Source organism: Panthera pardus, unplaced genomic scaffold (assembly GCF_024362965.1).
Source record: "Panthera pardus isolate Hobbes unplaced genomic scaffold, ASM2436296v1 HiC_scaffold_8, whole genome shotgun sequence".
Classification (NCBI taxonomy): Eukaryota; Metazoa; Chordata; class Mammalia; order Carnivora; family Felidae; genus Panthera; species Panthera pardus.
Window position 1 is genome coordinate 69,932,604 of NW_026527013.1, and position 23,431 is coordinate 69,956,034.

Sequence of the window (23,431 nt, forward strand, 5' to 3'; positions counted from 1 at the left end):
TGAGTCTCTTCAGCAGAGTCCTGCACAAATTTGAAAACTGGGCATTCATTCATGCCCAGGCTCTCCCTTTTCCCTGTGGGAGAAAATACAGGCCATCTATTTAGCCCTGTGCTATACCACCTTCGAGAAGGGGTGTCTTACCCAATCTAGTGCCTACAAACTTGTTTTTTTTCCTCTAGTGGATGTTGGAACTTTTCCTCTGGAAATCAGGACTTCCCCCAAAGGCTTTATGATCTGAAAGTGATTGCTTAACTCACTGTTCTGCATGCACTCCCAGATCACATCTGAGAGGGGTGGGAACCAATTCACAGTCTCATGTAGGTTCTACAGCCAGTACTGATATCTGGTAGACCGGTGAGCTAAACCCACCGTGGGTCCCGTGGTGCAAGGCGCTGGGTTCTACAACTCACACAGAAGCGCTTATGTTTGTGGATTTATTTTTATTATTGCAGGACAAAAATAAAGTATGCCCAATGCTGCAGTGATGCCTATCTCACCCTCATTTAGATTTTTACTATTTATCAATTAATTTTTTCCTCAATGTACACAAGAGGTTTCTGGATCAGAGATTTATTATTTATCAGACAGACTATAGCCAGTGAGTGGTTCCACATGTCTCAGGTCTTGCCTATGGGACAACACAATGAAGCCAGGTCAGATGTCCTCCACACACAGTCTATGTATTGTAGGCAAATATTTAAAAAAGAAATAATTTTTCTCTGCTTTTTACAAATGGAATAGAGGAAACTTCTTCCCTTCTTCTGAGAGTTTCATTGCAAATATCTAAGTCTTTGTGGGGGGGGGTGTAAATAAATCTCTCAATGAAAAGATAAGCCCACTGGTCTTCAGTTTTACTACTCAGAAATACATACAGCCCCCAGAAATGTAAACACATACCTCTGGGATTAAGTAAACCTCTCTGGAGTCCTCACAATGTATTCAATTGTAACTTAATTCCTAAAGTTTACTTTTGGTTCAGAACCCCAAATTTCAGTAAAATTTGCCCTGAAAGCCCTAACTGTGCAATAACACAAAAACATTTTCTCTATAGTCCCAGAGAGGGACATTTCATTAGGATAACAAGTCACTCTGTCAGGAGGACATACAGTCATAAATTTGTCTATGTCTAACAACAGAACTACAAAATACATGAAAGCAATAAATAAATAAAGGAATAAATAGAAAACCTCATGACCATAATCACGTATCTTAATATACCTCAGCAATTTGTGTAGCAGTAGATTTTTCAAAAATCATCAGAGACATAAAAATCTGAACACTATCAGCTACCTATTTAAGAATATTTCTGGGGCTCCCGGGTGGCTCAGCCCATTGGGCATCAGACTTCGGCTCGGTCCTGATCTCTGTCATGATCTCTTAGTCCGTGGGTTCAGGCCCCATGTCGGGCTCTGTGTGAACAGCTCAGAGCCTGCAGCCTGCTTCAGATTCTGTGTCTCCCTCTCTCTCTCCCCTCCCCCACTCGTGCTTGCTCTCTCAAAAATGTTTAAAAAAATTTGAAAAAAAAGAAGAATATTGCTGTTTCTCTTGAGAAAGACTACCAGCAGTGAAAAAGGATACTTGTTTCTGTAGCTCCTAGCAGCATGGGGACTTCATATTTTTCAGTGTTATTATTTGTTAATCTGATAAGGCAAACCATGGTACTTGTATTTATTTTCTTTTCAATAATTTCTAAGTGATTGAATATTTTTGATTTTTTCTTTTTAAAAAGTACATCAATAATTTTATATCTATTTCTGTATTATTGTAGTCTTTTTTTATTATATTGTTTTCTATTACAGTTATTTCCCCCTGGTCATTAATTTTTGAATCATCTTTTTCTTATATTCTTTAACTTGTAGAAGTTAACATTTAGTCGAATCCATCTTTTTTTGTTTAGTCTAATCCATCTTTTTAAAAATTTTTATTTTAGAGAGAGAGCGCAAGCAGGGGAGAGGGGAGAGAGAGAGAGAGAGAGAGAGAGAGAGAGAGAGAGAGAATCTTAAATAGGCTCCATGTTCAGTATGGACTGGATGCAGGACTTAATCCCACGACTCCGGGATCATGACCTGAGCCAAAATCAAGAGTTGTATGCTCAACCGAGTCCCCCAGGTGCCCCAAATCCGTCTTTTTTACGAAATAGTTTTTCCTTTGGTTTCTATAACTTATTTTTTATAAGTTTACCAATGACTTATAGTCCATATAGGGCATTATCTCATTTACCAATTTTCCTTATAAAATCAAAGTAGAGACCCTATAACCAATGAAACATTGAAATGGGCCAAGTAATATGATTACTGTCTCATGTTCTGACAAGTTAGACTACTAAAGTATTTATTACAATATTACCCTACTCTTATGCAATTTAAATTTATGTCTTCTTTTTGGTTCTCAGATCATTCATAATTTCACAAGGCGAATCCAGACCAAAATCAAAGATCTTCTACAGCAAATGGAAGAGGGGCTCAAGACAGCTGATCCACATGATTGCTCTGCTTATACTGGTTGGACAGGTGAGAATATAGGGTATAGTTAATTGATGTTCTGTTTGGGGATTACAATTGTAACACTTAAATTTAAAATTTTTCTTCTTTTAAAGTGGTAAAGTTTTATACCCTTTAAACAAAATCTTGAACTTCTTCAGTGATGAGATACTTTGGAATTTTATTTCTAAAGAAATCTTTTCTGCCTGAAATTTGAACTTTGATATGTAGCATGTCATATTTTTATAGCATTATTTGTTTGACCTAATATATGGGTATCTATGAAAATGTATAATAAGAGATAACTTGCTGTAGGTTCAGTTGTTTATTTGCCTTTACACTTTGATCTTTGTGACAAGTTGTGGTATGTGATTTCTCCATTGTACCTAAACTATTTAACCTATTGCTTGTACCCATTTGACTCATTTGGACACATAAAGATTTTGCTTTTGAATTTAGTGATAATAATTGAATAAGCAACCAGTAATACACTTTGCATCCAAAAACTTAATTTCAAAGTTAGCTTGCCTTAACTAATCTTTATATTCTTATTATTTTACCGTGTAGCCAGAACATTATGATAACTACTTAGGGAGTATAAGGAAATAAAGACCTTCTTCTGAGGGATTAGACTATACAGTATGATTAGTGCCAATAATAATTTTCATATTGATTTATAGCCTTTGCTAAACTTTTATAGTTTAGTCAATGAACAGCATAGACATAAGTATACATGTTAGAATACTGAGAACCGATACAATACCTGCTTTTGCAATACACAATCGAACAAGTTCCTAATCTTTTTTTGTGTTTATTTTTATATTTATTTCTGTGATGCTTTATTTATATTTGTCTATTATGAATACAACATTTACATAAATGACATTACAATTAAATTTTTCAAACTTTTAAACCCAGGAAGAAATGGAGTTAGTTCAACTTATACAGCCAAAGAAATTTATCTTAATATAAATTTAGATAATTTTGGCTAACTTGAAGTAAATTCAAAGAAGGATATTTTGAAAGGAAAAACAACATAGTTACTCTTAGCACAGATTTTCCCTAAAACACCTTTTTCTTTTTTCTTTTCTTTTATTTCAAAGTTTTATTTAAATTTTACTTAGTTAACATATAGTGTAATAATGGTTTCAGAAGTATAATTTAGTGATTCATCACTTACATATAACACCCAGTGCTTATCACAAATGCTCTCCTTAATGCCCATCACCCATTTACCCTACCTACCCCCCCCCCCCCCCCCGCCCATCAACCCTCAGTTTATTCTCTATAGTTAAGAGTCTCTTATGGTTTCCTTTACTCTCTCTTTTTTTTTCCCTTTCCCCTATGTTCATCTGTATTATTTCTTAAATCCCACATATGAGGGAAATCATACAGTATTTAATCTTTCTCTGACTGACTTACTTTGCTTAGCATAATACATTCTAGCTCCATCCATTTCATTGCAAATGGCATGATTTCATTCTTTTTAGGCTAATGTCCCATTGTGTGTACATATGTATATGTGTGTGTGTGTATCACATCTTTCTTGTTTTAAACATATGTTTTGAAGTAGTTTTTGTTGTTTAGTTCAAAATTTTAGTTAAATTCTAGTTAGTTAACATATAGTATAATATTGGTTTTAAGAGTAGAATTTAGTGGTTCATCACTTACATATAACACCCAGTGCTCATCCCAACATGAGATGCCTTCCTTAATACCCATCACCCATTTAACCCATTTCCCCTTTGCTCCTTTTAAATGTTTCAAAAGATAGGAAAATAAGGAATACTTCCTGTTATTTTACGAAGCAAGGATAATACTGGTACCAAAACTGACATAAATATTTACCAAAAAAATAACCACAGCTCAGTCTCTCTTACTAATTATTAATTTGATAGTTATAATGCTACTTTGGCTTATAAAATAGGTTTATATATTTTAGATGTTTATACTGAAGTTTTCAAGGGCAGAAAGTTAGGATGTCTTTTAAAAAAAAATAGTTTGCCTGTCATTTACTTTAAAATGTTTAAGCAGTGGAGTGCCTTGGTGTGTCAGTCAACTGAGTGGCCAACTCTTGATTTTGGCTCAGGTCACGATCTCAGGGTTGTGAGATTGAGCCCTGTGTCGGGCTCCGTGCTGAGCATGGAGCCTGCTTAAGATTCTCCCTCTCCTTCTCCCTCCCTCCCTCCCTCTCTCACTCTCTCCCTCTCTCCATCTGCCACGTTCCCCTGCTTGCTTGTTCTTGCTCATAACTAACTAACTAACTAACTAACTAAATAAATAAATAAATAAATAAAATATTTAAGCATTGAATACACATAACTATAGGTTTTTAGAGTCACAAGCTGACCACATCATCATTCTATTTTTATGGATTTCTCAGTCAATCATGAAGTACTTATTTGTAAACCTTCTATAGTGATTATGTTTGAAATTTGTAACTTTTAACTTGCTTTCTATGTTTATAATGTCAATTTTTTGAATACAAAAAAACCTTAACTCTAGGAGTTTATAAGCAATTCATATGGAAGGCTATTTTTTCTAGGCTTACAAATATGGTACTTTTATAGCTGTTCGACTTAAAAGCTTTAAAGAAATGAGTAATGAGAAAAGGTCTTTTCAAATATATGTAGAGAGAGAGATGTTAAGAATTTGAAAGGGAAGTAGGATACCCTGAAATGGAGAGTTAAAGAAAAAAGAAACTACCTATTTAGAGAAATGTAAAAAGCAAAATGCATAGTGTACCATACAGAGATGTTGAATGACCATGCTGTGTCATGCACGTGAAACTGCTGTGACATTGTGTGCCAGCTATACTCAAGTGAAAAAATTAAAGCAAAATGAAAAATAATAGAAATGAGAGTGGATATTAGACAAAGAACATAATATTAGAGAATCCCAGTTGAAACATGAATAAATATTTATTGTGTCCTTTTCACCATCATATCATTTCTATCAATACTTTTTCTGCAATATATTTCAGTAAGTATATATTTATACAGATTCATTTCTTTTACTTAGCTGTCATAGTGACTGGGGTCCAGGAATAATAGCAGGCTTTCAGAAGCCGAACAGGTCATCCTCTATAGGTTTCCAGAAAAAGGCCCCTCTCTGGTTCACTTGAGTGCCTGGATTTGTTCCTTAATCTAAAATAGGAAGGTTGTTGGGGCACCTGGGTGGCTCAGTTGGTTGAACATCTGACCTCAGCACAGATCATGATCTCACGGTTCCTGGGTTCAAGCCCCGCGTGGGGCTCTGTGCTGACAGCACAGAGCCTGCAGCCTTCTTTGGATTCTGTGTTCCCTTCTCTCTCTGCCCCTCCCCCCGCTCACCTCTGTCTCTCTCAAAAATAAAAACATTAAAAAATATTTTTTTAAATAGGAAGGTTACATACGTGATAAACTCTGTCTTCTGTGTTCGTTACCTTACTCTGCATCAGATAGCTAGTCCGTAAACAGTGAGTTGATCACTGGTTGGTTGGTCATTTGGATATGTTGGTCACTAAAGAAATTGAAAAATTGTGAGAAATAGGAAAATTGGAAAGGAGGGTGTAAAATTTAGAAAGTGATAATTTAATTTAGGTTGGGATAGGAGGAAACGATTATATGAGAAGTAAAAAGGATCCAAGTTAGCTTAAAATACAGAGGAGAAGGGATAAGATCTTAAAATGAATGTACAGAAAATGGGAATGTGTGGGAAGTCATACATTTTACCTTGTCTAGGAGGTATTGAATCACTATCAGAGCAATTAGTAGGATAATGGATTTAAACTTGGTTTAGCCTTTTCTTCCCTGAGTTTTTTTTTTTTTCTGTTTTTATTTTCCTTTTTTTTTTTTTTTTTTTTAACTTGAGAGACAGAACGACAGAGAAAGCACAAGTGGAGGAGGGGCAGGTAGAGAGAGAGAGAGAGAGAGAGAGAGAGAGAGAGAGAGAGAGAGAGAGACTCCCAAGCAGGCTCCACTCTGTCAACGTAGAGCCCAATGTGGGGCTCGATCCCACGAACCATGAGATGATGGCCTGAGCTGAAATCCTGCGTCAGACACACAACTGACTGAGCCACCCAGCACCCCATCTTTCTGTTTTTAAAAGATGTATCATGTGTAATTTGTTGGTCGAGGCTCCTTCAGAAACAGGTTTTATGTAGTTTTTCGTGTAATCATAAAATAACATCCTGAAGGTGAAAAAGAAAGGTAATAATGCTTTTCTTTGGGGGTGGGGCATTATTCTAGGCATAGCCCTTTTATACCTGCAGCTGTACCGGGTCACATGTGACCAGACCTACCTGCTCCGATCCCTGGATTATGTAAAGAGAACACTTCGGAATCTAAATGGCCGCAGGGTCACTTTCCTGTGTGGAGATGCTGGACCCCTTGCAGTAGGAGCTGTGGTGTATCATAAACTCAAAAGTGATTGTGAGTCCCAGGAATGCATCACAAAGTGAGTTTTTAAAACTGGAAGTATTTTCTCTAAATTCTCAATTCAAGGTGTTGCTGTAGAAAGATATTCAAAAAAAATTATTTTTTAATTCATCTCTTGTTGCAAACAGGCCTTTCCAAGAAGTGAAGAGGTTATATATTAATTGGAACATAATGATAAGATCACATGTCTCCTTTCTATCCAAGCCTGTGTCTGCCTTCATTTGGGGAGCAATAAACATGTTACTTCATGTTACTTTAATCTTTTCCTAAGTAATTGGTTGCCTTCATTGCATGAAAATTAGCGTCTATGCCTTAGGTTCGCTATCATAACTAAGTTATTTTTAGGTTCAATTGTTTTGGAACAATTAGTGTAAAACTTTTATTGCACCTAAAATAACTGGTTTATATTCTCTTTTGAAGAGGGAGAAATCAGGGCTCACGCCCGTGGTCTGGTGGAGTGTGTGGCACATGCTAGTTGGTTGATGTTTTTTGAAAGACAGAATGACTCAAGCTAGTTCCCAAGCATTGACTATATTTTAGTACTCTTTTCTTTTAAATTTTAAATCATTCTGGATTTCAAAATTGAATATCATCTCTTATATCGTTTAGACTAGATATAAAGGTAGATTTTTTTTTTTAATTTTATTTATTCTGAGAGAGAGCAGGAGAGGGGCAGAGAGACAGGGGGAGAGAGAGTCCCAAGCATGGTCTGCAGGGTTAGCACAGAGCCTGATGCGGGGCTTGAACTCAGGAACTGTGATATCGTGACCTGGGCCAAAGTCGGGCGCTTAACTGACTGAGCCCCCCCAGGCGTCCCTAAAGGTAGATATTTTGAACCGAAGAGTGTTTTGTTATTAATTTGATATCTGAGAGAGAAATTAGTGTAGTGGAAAAGTTTTGGTTGTTTGGGTGGGGTGGGTTTTTTTTTTTTTTTTTTTTTTTCAGTATGTTGTAAACTCGGTTTTAAATTTAAAGTAACAGGTAATTCCTAAAGTGATGGGGTTATTGACAGTTTCAGGAAGAGGTATCTCAGACACTGTCTGGGAAAACAGAATTTTTCTTGTTGGGTAGACTTCTGCAGCTCCAGAAGACGATTGTGTGCCGAGATTCGGACCTTCCCGATGAGCTGCTCTATGGACGGGCAGGTTATCTGTACGCCTTACTCTACCTGAACACGGAGATCGGCCCGGGCACCGTGTGTGAGTCAGCTATTAAAGAGGTACAGTGGGGCTGCCGGCAACGGTGGGTGTGCGCTCTGTCTACCATCCCAGCCTGTCAGCACAGAGCAGCATTAGTGGCTGGACTCTGCTTCTGGGTAGCAGTAATTTCTTAAGGGATGCCATAAAATCACCGAATAGCTCCTCTTTTTCCTTTCTAGGTACGTTTTGTAAAAATCTGTCCTCTTAGGCCACTATTAATTCACCTGTTTTTACTAGAACCAAACAACAGCATCTCTCAAAAGATAGGATGTTTATTTCTGGTCATGAGGTATCTGAACTGGTTAGGCAGTCCTGGGAATATGGCTAAGGATCCAGGTTCTTCTGTCCTGTTCTGCTATGTCCCAGGGGCATGCCCTTATCTGCAAGACCCAAGCTACTTGAGCAGCAAAGCAGCTTGTTTTTTAAGGCCACAATCTAGAGGTTGTCTGCTTCACTCCTGCTCACACTTCACTGCCAGAACTTGTTCAGAGGACCGTGTCTGTCTGTAGCTCAGAGCCCAGGTGCCCAGTGAAAACTTGGAGCACTGTTACCAAAAGTATGAGGGGAGAGAGGATATGAGGAAACGGTTTGTGTCTTTGCCATGTAGTCATTACAGGTATGATATTCTTTGGATTTAACTAAAACCCTGCATGCTGCGGGCATTTCATTAGCCGTTCATGAATAAGGCCAGTTCCTCCAGCCTTTCCTGGAAGATGTAGGGCCGGTCTTTTGGAGCAAACATTGCAGTTACAAGGCAACTAAGCAGTCTGGGAAAGTTCTTTTAGGAAGTTTTTCTAGATTCCAGTGAACTGTTCATGCAAAGAACTTTTAATTTCTTGGTTTGACTCCCTGATGTCTTTTTCTACTCTGAGATTGTCTTCTGATTTCTCTCTGCCTCTATTTATTAATTTATAAAGTAAAGATAACAGTGGTGCTATTCACTGCTTACAGATTTTTGGATTAAGTAATCTATGTAAAGACATGTTGTTAATTAGACAAAAACAAGGTACTTAACGCTGTCTTCATAATCTCCATAGGTAGTCAATGCCATTATTGAATCAGGCAAGACCCTGTCAAGGGAAGAAAGGAAGGCTGACCGCTGTCCACTGTTGTATCAGTGGCACAGGAAGCAGTACGTTGGAGCAGCCCACGGCATGGCTGGAATCTACTACATGTTAATGCAGGTAAATAGGAATACTCTGGAATACCAATACAGTGACTACAGTATAAAATATTTGATCGGATGGGAAATGGGGCCTGAAATGTTAGTGTAAATCCAGCAGACTGAAATTAAATAAGGATCCTACACTGAATCATGGATATTTATGCTCTGCTTCATGAACCCCAAGCAGTGAAGTCCAAGAGTGTGCGTCCTGCATGCACTTTTGTACTGGGTTAGTGAGGTGCCTGCTGCCTGCATTTTTCTTCTATGTCTTTCTGCTCATTGTAGTAGGAACCCTTTGAATGGAGGGAAGCAGAAAGAGCCTCCAGCATCCAGACTGGGTAGAGACTTTCTCATGTTCAAATACCCCCAACTTGCTGTCAGTTGTGTTCTAAATTTTCAACTAGTTTACTGTTGTCGTGATGATCTGGTCTCTCAATCATCCGTGACATCTGCTGAATTAAATACTCACTTCCATCAGGCAGGCAGAGACCCCACCCCAAATATTGCTTCAACCTGCTTCCAGCCCCATGGCCTGGACCTCCCTTCCCCACTGTAGACACAGCCTACTTTTTTTTCTTTAATTAAACCTTTCTTTATCTGCCACACCCATAAAAGAGTAGTTAATGCTGAAAATCGCAAAGCTGGTAAGTCAAGGAGTGTGGGTTATTAGAATTTAGATCTTTTTAACCAAAAACCTTTATACTTCTTTTTAAAAATTTTACTTCACATCCTTTTTGAAAGCCTACTCTACCATGGGTCACCTGGTGGCTCAGTCGGTTAAGCGTCCAACTTTGGCTCAGGTCATGATCACACAGTTTGTGAGTTCGAGCCCCATGTCGGGCTCTATGCTGACAGCTTGGAGCCTGGAGCCCTGCTTTGGATTCTGTGTTTCCCTCTCCCTTTGCCCCTCCCCCACTGACACTATTCTCTTTCTCAAAATTTAAAAAATTTTTTTTCAAAAACTTACTCTATCACTAAAGGAAATTCATATTTAAACAGGGCTAAACCCCCATTTTCTGGTAACTAGTTGTCGTTGTTTATTCTAGAAAAATAAAACATATACTCCAATTTGTGGATTTTCTTTATAGTGCAGACACATGTTTCCAAAGTAACTAGAATTGCATTTCATTTAAAAATAGCACTGCTATTCTGGGAAGTTGGTGATTTGTGTGTGTTTTCTGTTTCCCCAGAAAAATATTTTGACACTAGCTTTTGAAACTTTTCTTCTTAAGTGACACCCTTATGGGAATCATAACCATATGAAAACCACACCAATAAGACATCACTTAGTTTAGATTGAAGTGTCTAGGTTAATTTTGTTAGATAATAAGGGTTTCCTTGAGAGAAACACAGGTCACAAAATTGTCCCCTTGTCTGCTTTTAAAGTGAAGAACATGGCACCATTATTTACCCAGAATTCTGTATGGAAATCAGCGTCGGTTTTCTTGTAGCAATCTCTTAAGCAGCTGTGTGCCAAAGCTCGCTCACAAGGGCCAGGTACACGCGGCTCTTCCCCCACCACCCCTGCGTTTAGTGCCAGTCTACCGTGCAGCTGTGGGTCAGTGTGGCGGTGGACGGTTCTCCCATGCAGTTTCATTTGGAAGGCTGTCACAACAGTACACACAAAAAACTTTTAAAACATGACTGAAACTCCACTTTCTAGATGGCAGAATAAACACATTTCTCCTCTTGAAAATCATCCCAAAACAGCAAGGACAACAATAAACCAGAAACCTAACTTCTTGATGAGACTAGGACACATCTGGAGCCCCAGACTACAAACGTGTAGACTGAGAGTAGATGAAAGAATGGCAGGTGACCAGGCAGGACAGAGCAAGATCACACATAGGTGTCTGAAAAAGAGGATGCCAGCAAGAAGCAAGCTGGTTTGTCCTGTAAAACCCAGCACTCAGGAACTTAATGTGCCGTTACTATCAAAGACCGAGAGATGCGTGCGTGTGGGGCATGGTGTTTGGGCAGCGAGGGGGCTTCTTTGAAAACTTTATACAGAGCAGTTGGACTTCTGCCAATAAGATCACCCTGCACAGTGACTGGCCCTCCCCTAACTCCTACTGGAGACAAAAGGAAATGTTCTGGAGAAACCGAACCAGATCTTTCAATTCAAGAAAGCTGGTGTAGAGGACAGTTGAAGTGAAGCATAGAACTGAACACAGGGGGCTTGGCTGGATGTCTTCAGGGTGTGAGGGGAGACCTCCCTGTCCCCACGACCAGCATCACGCACTACCGCCTCTCTTACCCGTTGGCATCACTGCCTTCACCTCACGAGGGGGGTTGAAGTGGGATGTTTTGGTTGTTTTTGGAGAAACCGCTCAGGTAAAGGTCTACAGATACAGGTGTTTCAAAGTTCCCACTAAAAATGTTAGATAGCTGTCTCTGATGGTTAATACTGTGTTTCAGTTTGGCTGGGCCAAAGTGTCCAGGTATGTGGTCAGACATTCTTCTGGATGTTTCTATGAGGGTATTTGGGGTGAGATTTACATTTAAATGGTGTAGGGGCGCCTGGGTGGCTCAGTTCGTTAAGCATCGACTTCGGTTCGGGTCATGATCTCACCGTTTATGAGTTCGAGCCCCACATCTGGCTCAAATTCTGTGTCTCCCTCTCTCTCTGCCCCTCTCCCACTCACTCACTCTCTCTCTCTCTCTGTCTCTCAAAAATAAATAAACGTTAAAAAAAATTGAATGGTGTTAGAACATAAGGGGAGGGATGGTAAAGTATCCCCCAACTGAGAAGGCAGAAAACAAAGTAGGCCACTCCATGGAGTTTACACAGACTTTTCTTCAAGGTACCTTACTGACGAGGGTCGGGGTGGGTGGGGGGGAGTGTCAGTAGGGGATGATCCATGGCACCTGCATAATTATTTTCTGCAAAGTCCAGACCTTAGTCCGTAGATTTTGTGGAGGGAGGGGACATGCAGAAGAGTGTTGCAGTGAGATCAGAGGGTTTGCACACACCTCAAAGGGCTTGCACACACCTAATGGGCAGCTACTCTTTAGTGAGATCTCAGGGCCCCACCTGTGCATCAGGAAGGGGAAAGACTGTGTTATCTCTGACAGACTCCTGGGAGGCCAAAACAGGCTTCCCCCATCCTTGCCGCAGCAGTTATTTCTAAGGAATGTATATTAATCTCCAAGTGGCCCAGAATACACGGCCACAAGAGAGGTCCCTGAGCAAATGTGAACAAGAGGGAGTCGGTGTTGTTGGCACTCCTACGAATGCATGGACTTCTTCTAGTAAAGCAGTTTGCCCTCCGCAGTGTGGGTGGGCCTCATTCAGTCAGGTGAAGGCCTACCCTGAGCGAGAGGGAATTCTCCAGCAGATGGCCTTCGGACTGTCTTCAACATCAAAAAAATTTGAAACAAAAGGTCTATCCAAGTCTTAAATAACCAGATAATTGAATTAATTTTAATTTTAGATGCTCCTCAGTATTCCAGGTAATCGATGCTTTATTATACTAGCTACAGTACAAAGGCTTAAAAAACACATAAGGAAAAAGAAATTAAATGTTCTGTTTTTATTTGTTTAAAGCCAGCAGCAAAAGTGGACCAAGAGACCTTGACAGAAATGGTGAAACCTAGTATTGATTACGTGCGCCACAAGAGATTCCGATCTGGGAATTACCCTTCGTCGTTAAGCAATGAGACCGATCGCTTGGTCCACTGGTGCCACGGTGCCCCGGGCGTCATCCACATGCTTACGCAGGCTTACAAGGTCAGTACTGCCATGTGTACCACAAGCATTTACTGTTCAGAGCTTCGGTTTTTCCACCAGGTTCTCAGTTAGATTTTGGCCAGCACATTTGATTGCAAACTAAAAGCTTTTTAGAATTAATGTTTTTAGAAAATGAAGTCTCCCTGTTTCACTTGGTCACTCCTATGGTCGGAGCTCCAAGTGTGTGTGTGTTGACAGCGATTATATTCACTTGTAAAAGAAAATCTAGCCAACAGCAGAGTAATGATTTTTATCCTGAGTGTGAATATCCAGTAAGGCAATAGGCACTATTATAACCAAATGCTTTTTTGTTTGACTTCCCATCATTTTATTTTCTTGCTTGAATAAGCCTTTATTGCTGGATGATGATGCTTATTCAGGGGCTTTTAAATTTGAGTTTAAAATTGTTATAAAATTATTCATAAGGGATGGGTGTGATGTTCAAAGTTTTACACATATGGAATATTATCTGAAAATAGGCAGTACCTTTACCGATGTCTTCTGGTACTGTCCAGATGCATTTGGGCACAATATTAAGAATACATTTGATTTCTCTCCTGGACTAAGAATTATCTTCTAAGTTGAAAGCAAACAGTGCTGCTGCTTTGTTTTCCGGTGTTTTTTAAATGTGTTTTCTTAATATTTTATTACATAGAAGTTGAAATTACAAACAGCTTACTATATTCTATAACCCTTAAGTGTTTTGTCCTTTCTTGGAAAAAATAATGGATGTTCTCAGAGAAAAAATGTTTCCAAGCACGTTTTTTAGGAGACTTAACACATTTTATTATTTTTTTAATTTTTTATTTGAACATAGTCGACACACAATGTTGTATTCGTTTCAGGTGTACAACATAGTGATTCCACAAGTCTATATGTTCTCCCAGGCTCACCACAAGTGCGCTACCATCTGTCACCATACAACACTTTAATAGTATCTTGGACTCTATTCCTTAGGCTGTGCCTTTTATTCCTGTGACTTACCCCCCAACTGGAAGCCCGTATCTCCTACTCTCTTTCACCCATGTTGCCCGTCGCCCCACCTCCTCCCCCTGGGCAACCATCAGTTCTCTGTATTTGCAGGTCTGATTCTGCTCTTTATTTTATTCATTTTTCTGTTTGGAGTCCACATACAAGTGAAATCATATGGTATTTGCCTTTCTCAGTCTTGACTTATTTCACTTAGCACAATACCTTGTTGGTCCATCCATGTTGTCCCAGATGGCATGATTTCATCCTTTTATATGGCTGAGTAATATTCCATTATATATATTTTATATGTATATATAAACACAAACATTGCTTCCATATCTTAGCTATTATAAATTTTTTTAAATGTTTTTATTTATTTTTGAGACAGAGACAGAGCATGAGCAGGAGCAGAGAGAGAGAGACACACACACAGAATCTGAAACAGGCTCCAGGCTCTGAGCTGTCAGCACAGAGCCCGATGCGGGGCTCGAACTCACGGACCGCGAGATCATGACCTGAGCCGGAGTCGGACGCTTAACCGACTTAACCAGGCACCCCTAATCACTCTTTTTTTTTTTATTTTTAATTTTTTTTTCTGTGTAACTTTAAGTTTCAGATGGATTTATCTTTTGTCTTAGATTCATGTTTGATTTTGTTTGTTTGTTTGAAGTAGGCTCCATGCACACCCTCTTAGCTATTATAAATAACGCTGCAATAGACATAGAGTACACATACCTTTTTGAATTAGTGTTTTTGTTTTCTTTGGATAAATATTTAATAGTAGAATTATTGGATCATATGGTATCTCTACTTTAAAATTTTTGAGGAACCACCATACTGTTTTCCGTAGTGGCTAAACCAATTTGCATTCCCATCAGTAGTGTACAAGGTTTTTTCTTCTCTACATCCTCTCCAACATTTGTTATTTCTTGTCTTTTTGATTTTAGCCATTCTCGCTGGTGTGAGGTGATAACTCGTTGTGGTTTTGATTTCTGTTTCCCTGATGATTTGTGATGTTGAGCATCTTTTCATTTGTGTGTTGGTAATCTGTATGTCTTCTTTGGAAGAATGTCTATTCAGATCCTCTGCCCTTTTTTTAATAAGTTTATTTGTTGATTTTGAGAGAGAGAGCACAAGCAAGGAAGAGGCAAAGACAGAGGGAGAGAAGGAATCCCAAGCAGGCTCTGTGCTGTCAGCAGCAGAGCCCAACACAGGACTCAATCTTACAAACCATGAGATCATAACTGACTGAGCCACCCAGTTACGCCCTCTGTGCGTTTTTTAATTGGATTGTAACCAATGCTTTTTTCATAATTTTATTTTTTAAATACATTTTTATTTATAATATTTGATGTTGGAGGTTGTTGCTCATATATCAAAGTATATGACAATAATCACAAAGATTGATTAGTGTTTTGGCAAAGTCCCTTAGTTTTGAGGAAGTAGATGGAATTAATGAAGCAGAATTCACATTTCTACCTGAAAATAACAAGAGAACTGGTCTCTGAATCAGTTTTATTTTCCCCTTGTGACTAACTATGTATCTCTCATAATTTAGGCAAATTTTTCAGAATCTTTTAGTCTCCCTACAATAGTAATAGCTAAAATATTCAAATAATATAAAATTCAGGTATGAGCATTCAAGAAAATAGAAAGTTTAGGATATTTGGTAAGAGCAAGGCACAATGAAATACACTTTGGAAATCAGACGAATTTAATGATTCATCTTCTTAACTATTAATACCTCAGCCTTTAAATTAAAACAGAATTTTATTCAAGTCACTGCCTCCCTTTATTGGAGCTCTAGAGCAATCGTTGGAACTTCAGTGACATAGAGCTAAGTTTATAATATTATAAATATCCAACCATAATATCTAAGTATCTTGTTGACAAACAAGGGCACTCTGATATTCAAAATAGATGTAGGACTTTGTTAAAATATGAAAGCTTTTGTTTGCCAGACTCCCTTTTCTCTTTCACATTAAAGGGGATAAACTGTAGAGGGGGGCACTCCTGGTGGCCCATAGTCTTGGCTTCTGAGGGTCTCCCCCACCCCCACCCCTGAGCCAGTGGGAAGCAGTAATGAGGCGTCAGGGCTTCCAGCGGGGCCATCATCCTGGGGAGGTCCATGTCTATTAGCCCTGCTGACCGTCACCACCATCCTTTGTCACCACCATCCGTTTGCACCTGTGCTGGTCACACGTAGCAGAGCTCTGCTCCTGGTTGTGCCACAGGTGGCGCAGACCCCCTGCTGCCTGTGCGGCTTTCACTCAGAATATCATTTGAACGCCTGTCCTTGCCCTGCTTATTCCAACACAGAAATTCCTGTCTTCTAGAAAGTGTGGAGCAAAACCCGTTAAGATCCCATTCTTCATCACTGAAACTTCATTTTGTCCATTTACATCGCCAGTCAAACATGAGGAGGGCGAGAAACACCAGAATCTTTTGGGGAAGAGGGCATCAATGGCAATTTGAAAAGGCTTCTAGAACATAGTTTTACAATTAGGGGTAAGAATATATTTTCAGAGTCAGAGAGTAGAGGGTGAGATTTTTGTTTGGCCGAGGCAGAGGGTGGTGTGGGCAGGAGCGGGGTTGGAAGTGCAAAGCTAGAGAAACACAGCTCTAGGCTCCATTTTCTCTTAGGTTTTTGTTAACTCAAGAGGATCTGCATTCATTGAAGGGGTCTCAGAATTAGGAAGTGCTTACATTTTGTGTAATAAGTTTTCAACAGTTTCTCATGCTGGCATGTCAACTCAGAAGTTCTTCAAGAATGCTTATGAAAGCATAAGGCTTTCAAGTATTTGAAAATTTATTAATATCCTTCACACATAAAACTATAGGAGCGCCTGGGTGGTTCAGTTGGTTCTATGTCCAACTCTTGATTTCGGCTCAGGTCATGATCTCATAGTTTCTGAGTTCAAGCCCAGCATCAGTGTCAGCGCTGACAGTGAGATTCTCTCTCTTTCCCTCTCTCTTTCTGTCCCTGCCCTGCTCACCTTTTCTCTCTCTCTCTCTCTCTCTCTCTCTCTCTCTCTCTCTCTGTCCCCTCCTTCCCTACCCACCCCTCAAAATAAATAAATAAACTTAAAAAAAAACTATAAATTGAGTGGAGGCTCACTTAATTTGTTTTCCCTTCCTATAGATGCTAATCAAGTTGCAGTGGGTAGTTGAGTGTACTCCACTTTGTATGAACATGTATTATTTGTTAATTTAAAATTCTATAGTAGTTTTAGATGATCCTTGAAAAAAATGTCAGGGTCTTAACAATATGCTGTATTAGGAATTTTATTAATTGCAAATGACTTTCTAACAAATTATGTTTGTGGACCCTATAGCTGGAAGCTATTTTGCTGAATAGTTATAATCAGTTCTTGATTATCTGACAGTAAATTACAGGTAATGATAACAAATTCTACCTTCTTCTAACTACACATATGGACCCTCTGGTATTAGCAGTTTGTATGGATTCAGCCACTATAAACAAATGCCAACATTGGTCAGATGAAAATTGTATTTGGAAAGGTATTTACAAATATGATGCCCACAAAAACCACGTAAATCATACCAAAGTGGTATCAACATAATGTTTCGATTTCACGCTCAAGTGTGAAACCACTGTGCCTTTCCTGCTCCTGCACCTACGTGCTGGCACCGAAAACCCCAGAGTAGAATTCTAGCAGAAATGCTCCTTGATGGTCAGCTGTTGACCATGCATCAGAAAATGTTTTCATATAAACTGTGTTCCAGAGCCTCCTTTGTAAGTCGATTATTTGAAATATGGAATACTTAGGGGTGCATATCAGACTCACCTGGAGAGATTCTTTCAAACTCTACTTTCTTTCCTCCTTCCTCAAGATCATGATACCTTCCTAAGTTTAAAAATCACTTCCATAAACATAGCACAGTTTATTAATTGTTTTCCAGTTTCACTTATTTTAATGAATAAGCTGCTATGAACACTTGTACAGGTCTTTGGGGCCAATACCTGGGAGTAGAATTGCTGATCAGAAAGTAGCTGCAGTTTTGTAAGAAACTGCCAAAGCTTTGCACAGAGTAATAGTTGTGCCTTTTATAGTCCCATCAGCAGTGTAAGAGGGTTCTCCTCATCTTTGGCAACGGTTGGTATTCTAAGTCATTTTGATTTTATTCTGGTGGCTATTTCATTGTAGTTGTAATTTGCATCTTCCTGAAGATTAATGATGAGCAGATTTGCCTGTTCATGGGTCATTTGTATATCTTCCTTTGTTAAATTATCTCTTCGTTTCTTTTTCCCCTGTTGCTTTATTCTTTTATCTTTTTATTATTGGGCTGTAAGAATTCTCCATATCTTCTGTTACAAGTCTTTGTCAGGTTATATGGTTTGGAAATAATTTTATAGTTGAGCTAATCATCATCTTTATGGTATCTCTTGATGAAGGGAGTTTTCGATTCTGATAAAGTCTGTGTTTTATTAAGTGTTTTTAATGGTAATTTCTTTTTGTGTCTTGTTTAAGAAATTGTTAAGCTAAAAAATAAAACAGCCAGTTATTTTACCAGCAAAATGGGCTTATTCAAGAACAGCAGAGAATTACATCCTGGCATGTGCAGGCTATGGCAAAACCACAGGCAAGTCCAACAAAGGAGAGAACCGTGTTATGGAGAAGGAGGAAGGGGGAGGACTTGTTTTGAATGTAAGTCCATTAGGAAAAAGCAAGAGTTCAGAGTGATGACAGTTTCTCATTGGCTGCGTTGCAGGGGTAGTCGATTTCTTGTAGAAGATGCAATGAACCTTATTCCCTGTTGGGGCCTGTAATGATTCTTTTCTGTTTCCTCTTCTGGTGGGGTCTGGAATTGACAAGCCTTCCTGGAAGGGACTTTAATGCTGAGGCTTTCCCTTCTAACCTCCCAACTCCACTTTAGTGAGATTTCCCTTTATCAGTTGTCACAAAATTTTACTTACCCCCAGATTATACAGAGAATATTCTCCTACAAACTGCACAGATTTAGATTTTACATTTAGAAGTATGAACTATCTCCAGTTAACTTTTGTATGTTACGTGTATATTTTGTATATTAGAATTGTGCATGTGAGGTAAAAAGAGTGGGTCTTTGCTTTTGCTTTTAATTTTTTTAGTGTTTATTTTTGAGAGAGAGACAGAGACAGTGTGAGCCGGGGAGAGGCAGAGAGAGAGGGAGACAAAGAATCTGAAGCAGGCTCCAGGCTCTGAACTGTCAGCACAGAGCCCAATGCGGGGCTCGAACTCACAATCCCAAGATCATGACCTGAGCCGAATGCAGACACTTAAGCGACTGACGCACCCAGGCAGCCCAAGAGAGGTTCTTTGTTTGTTAAGCATCAGGAAATCTGATTCTTTCTACACTGTTTATTGAAAAGACTTTTCCCCCCCATCTGATTGACTTGGTGTCATTAATACGCATAAGAAGCCACTGAGGTGAGGAAATAGTATCCTTTTATAGTTGAGAAAACAGACCTAAGAAGTTCAGTGATTTGTCCAAGGCCACACAGAGCTGAGATTCCAATGCAGGCAGTCTGACCCCAGAGCCCACATCTCAAATGGCTTTCATGGGTTAGTCTTGCATCTGACTCTGGTGAACAGACTCTTGATCAGGAGTAGTGAGTAACATGCAAATGACCCTCGCTTTTCCCTCCTCCTACCCTCTACAGACCCTGATTCACACAGTTCACCCTTTTTTTTTTTGAGGTCACTACTAATCACTGACAAGTAGATGAATCCTATTTGCTACCCCTAAAAAGATCAGCTCTAATGCCCCCCTTGCCTCTAATTCATTGCCCAAAACTCATTTGCAGTAGAATGGAATGAGGTGATAAGCAAGTGGAAATTACAGACAGCAGATTCCGAGGGAAGGACTATAGAAACAAAATTAATGAAATGTGAGGAGAAAGAGAAGACAGTTTAAAAGGGAATATGAGGAGGCAAAAAAAACAGCTTCCTCCTACCAGGCATTTGCCTTGCTGAGCTCATTTGTGTCTGTCCATATAAACCACTAAGTGGAATCAGTGCCATTAAGTTCTGCAACCCAGGCATGTCTGCTCCAGCAGGAAGCTGTGTGCGGGTTTCCCTGTGATAGATCATGACAGATCTCGCCCGCCCTGATAGTGCCAGGCCATCAGGGTCTTACTGATAATGTGGCTGACCCAGGATGTTGAGTATTCTTCACTGCAGAACATTGTAGATCCTCAGCCCCTCAGGTGCCTTCAACATAAGCGTAAGTTTCAACACTGTAGGTGGTGTACCTTGCTCTAGGCAGTACAGAATGGGCGATGTGTGTCAAAACATCTTACCAAAGAGTTTCTGGTTGCTTTTTTTTTTTTTAAGTTTATTTATTTTGAGAGAGAGACAGAGAGAGTGGGGAAGGGGCAGAGAGAGGGAGAGAGAGAATCCTAAGCAAACTCCACATGGTCTGCACAGAGCCCAATACGGGGCTCAAACCCACAAACCACGAGACCGTGACCTGAGCTGAGATCAAGAGCCAGGCACTTAACCAACTGAGACACCCAGGTGCCCCATTTTTTTTTCTGACATCTTTTATTCTGATTTTTTAAACTAAATTTTAGAATTATTTTTGCAGAAGCCTGAACTAGGAGCACAAGGGGAAGAGATGGGTAGATTGTGAGGTGCTGCACCATGGTGTTGCTGGGGGTGCTCATTTTACCCCAGGAGCCACTTCAGGTTTCCTAATGTTGTGTAATTTACTAACCAGAAAGGGAAACTATTTTACTAACTTACATTCAAAACATCTTTTTTTTTTTTAATTTTTTTAATGTTTGTTTACTTTTGAGAGAGAGAGAGAGAGAGAGAGAGAGAGCACAAGCGGGGGAGGGGCAGAGAGGGAGGGAGACAGAATCCAAAGCAGGCTCCAAGCTTGGAGCTATCAGCACAGAGCCCAACACAGGGCTCAAACCCACAGACTGCGAGATCATGACCTGAGCCAAAGTCAAACGCTTAACCCACTGAGCCACCCAGGCGCCCCTCAAAACATCTTTTAACACTGCTTTACTTTTCATTGCCCAGGTCTTTAAGGAGGAGAAATACCTGAAAGAAGCCATGGAGTGTAGTGATGTGATTTGGCAGCGAGGTTTGCTTCGCAAGGGCTATGGTATCTGCCATGGGACGGCTGGGAACGGCTATTCTTTCCTGTCCCTGTACCATCTCACACAGGACAAAAAGTATCTCTACCGAGCTTGCAAAGTAAGGAGTCTTTATGTAAACAACATTTGAACACTCGGGAAAGCGTACGCAAAATCCAAAAATAAAGTTCCTCTCCTTTCTTAACCTGTTTCTCTCAACTCCACGATCTCCCCTGCTTCTCCTGGCATAGCCATGCCCTAGCCTGTCTGTGCCCTGTTGACCCCTCTCTGGTTGCCTGGGAATCTTCTTCATTAGATTCCTGGCGAATCATTGCAATGTCTTGTTTGTTGCCTTTTCACCAAGTGAAAGAAATCTCCACTCTTAAATATGCTTCCTCTTAGTTTGCAGAGTGGTGTCTAGAGTATGGAGCACATGGGTGCCGCATTCCTGACAGACCTTATTCTCTCTTTGAAGGTAAGAGCGAGCAAAAAAGCTAGGTTTAAATATGTGGGTGGGCGAATTTGGTCCCCCTGTCCCTGTGCACTGGTTCTAGTCCATTTATTCTTACTTGAATTATACCTCCACAACCATAAAATAACCTGAACCAAGTAGTTTGTTGCTGAAAATTATGAGTCTCTTTGCCTTACCTGTTTTGTGTACATGCGAATGTCCTTCAAATATTTCTCGATCTTTTGTCAAGACTACATGCAGACAGAACATGGGATGTTTGCTAGTCAGTAATAGAAGAAATAATAAGTTTGCTCCTCTGCATTTCATCTGTTATATTGTGTACGTATAATATTGATCTACTCACAGGAAACATGTTTAGTATTTAAATACATTTAACTATTTTAGATATATAAATAAGTATGAATAATTGATATTAGTAACTCGACAATATGAGCAGTTAGAAGTAGTTGGTAAAAAGCGTACAGAAGAAAGTTCTGAAGAATGAGCAATGACAGGAAATCAAATACAATAATTCTGCTACAAGCACAATATAGAGAATATAATTCAGGAAAACAAAATAGAAATCCTACGAAGAGGACTCCTACAGTTTTTACATTTATATTGTGTGTGTGTGTGTGTGTGTGTGTGTGTGTGTGTGAGAATTGGATAATTTATCATTTAAGCCACAGAAATCAAAGGGCAAAGGATAAATTGATGATAACTTTTAATAACTTGTCGCTCTAAAAGGTACATCTTATATTCCAAAGTAAACTTCAGAAGGTATAAATGACTGAATTTTTTTTTTTTTAATTTTTTTTTCAACGTTTTTTATTTATTTTTGGGACAGAGAGAGACAGAGCATGAACGGGGGAGGGGCAGAGAGAGAGGGAGACACAGAATCGGAAACAGGCTCCAGGCTCCGAGCCATCAGCCCAGAGCCTGACGCGGGGCTCGAACTCACGGACCGCGAGATCGTGACCTGGCTGAAGTCGGACGCTTGACCGACTGCGCCACCCAGGCGCCCCTGAATATTTTTTTAAATCAAATAATTGGTGTTGAATTTTGTCAGATGCTTTTTCTGCATCATTTGATACAATTATGTGATTTTTTTTTCCCTTCTTTAGCTTATTAACATCATGGATTATTAAATATTAAGCTAGTTTTGCATCTCTGGGATAAACCTCACTTGGTCTTTTTATATATTGCGGAATTGCATTTGCTAATATTTTGTTGAGGATTTTCACATCTATATTCGTGAGAGATATTGGCTTAGACTTTTCCTTTTTTGCACCATCTTTGTCTGATTTTTGTATCAGAGTTAATTCCTAATAAACTGGTTTGAGAAATATCCTTTTCTGTTTTCTGGAAAAGACAGTGTATTAATTCGTGGAAGAATTGGTGTTAATTCTAACTTAAATGTTTGGTAGAATTCTCCAATGAAATCATGGCGTAAAGATTTTTTGTTTGGGGAGTTTTTAAACTCTAAGTCCAGTTCATTCAGTAGTTTATAGGGCTGTTCAAGTTATCAATTTCATATTTGGTAAGTTTCAGCAGTTTGTGCTTTTGAGACACTGCTCCACTTTACCTAGGGCATTAAGTTTATGTGTGTAAAGCTGTGATAGTACTTCTTTATTATCCTCTTATGTCTGAATTGTCTGTAGTGAAATGCCCTGTTCTATTTCTGCTATTGGTAGTATTTTTTAATCACATATTAGAAATATGAGCAGAAAAAAAAAAAAAAAAAAAGAAAGAAAGGAATATGAGCAGAAAGTAGAGCATTTGCTCTTATCTTTCACAGGATAATATCCTTTTAATATTCAAAGAAGTCAAAATAAAAAAATAATTCTCAGAAAAAAATTTTAGTCTTTTACATCATAAAACGGCAGTGTATTTGCATCAGATACAATAGAGTTGATACCTGAACTC

General features: G+C 39.2%; 1 protein-coding gene across 1 annotated transcript in view; it reads left to right on the top strand.

The window, feature by feature from the left end:
- The window catches only part of LANCL2 (LanC like glutathione S-transferase 2), a 50,024-nt gene that overhangs the window by 22,195 nt on the left and 4,398 nt on the right, over window positions 1-23,431 (top strand). The window contains exons 2-8 of the mRNA XM_019451042.2: window positions 2,393-2,510; window positions 6,710-6,917; window positions 7,970-8,117; window positions 9,135-9,281; window positions 12,810-12,992; window positions 20,999-21,175; window positions 21,457-21,529. Of these exons, the coding sequence (XP_019306587.1) occupies window positions 2,393-2,510; window positions 6,710-6,917; window positions 7,970-8,117; window positions 9,135-9,281; window positions 12,810-12,992; window positions 20,999-21,175; window positions 21,457-21,529 (1,054 nt within the window). The remainder of the gene's footprint in view (window positions 1-2,392; window positions 2,511-6,709; window positions 6,918-7,969; window positions 8,118-9,134; window positions 9,282-12,809; window positions 12,993-20,998; window positions 21,176-21,456; window positions 21,530-23,431) is intronic.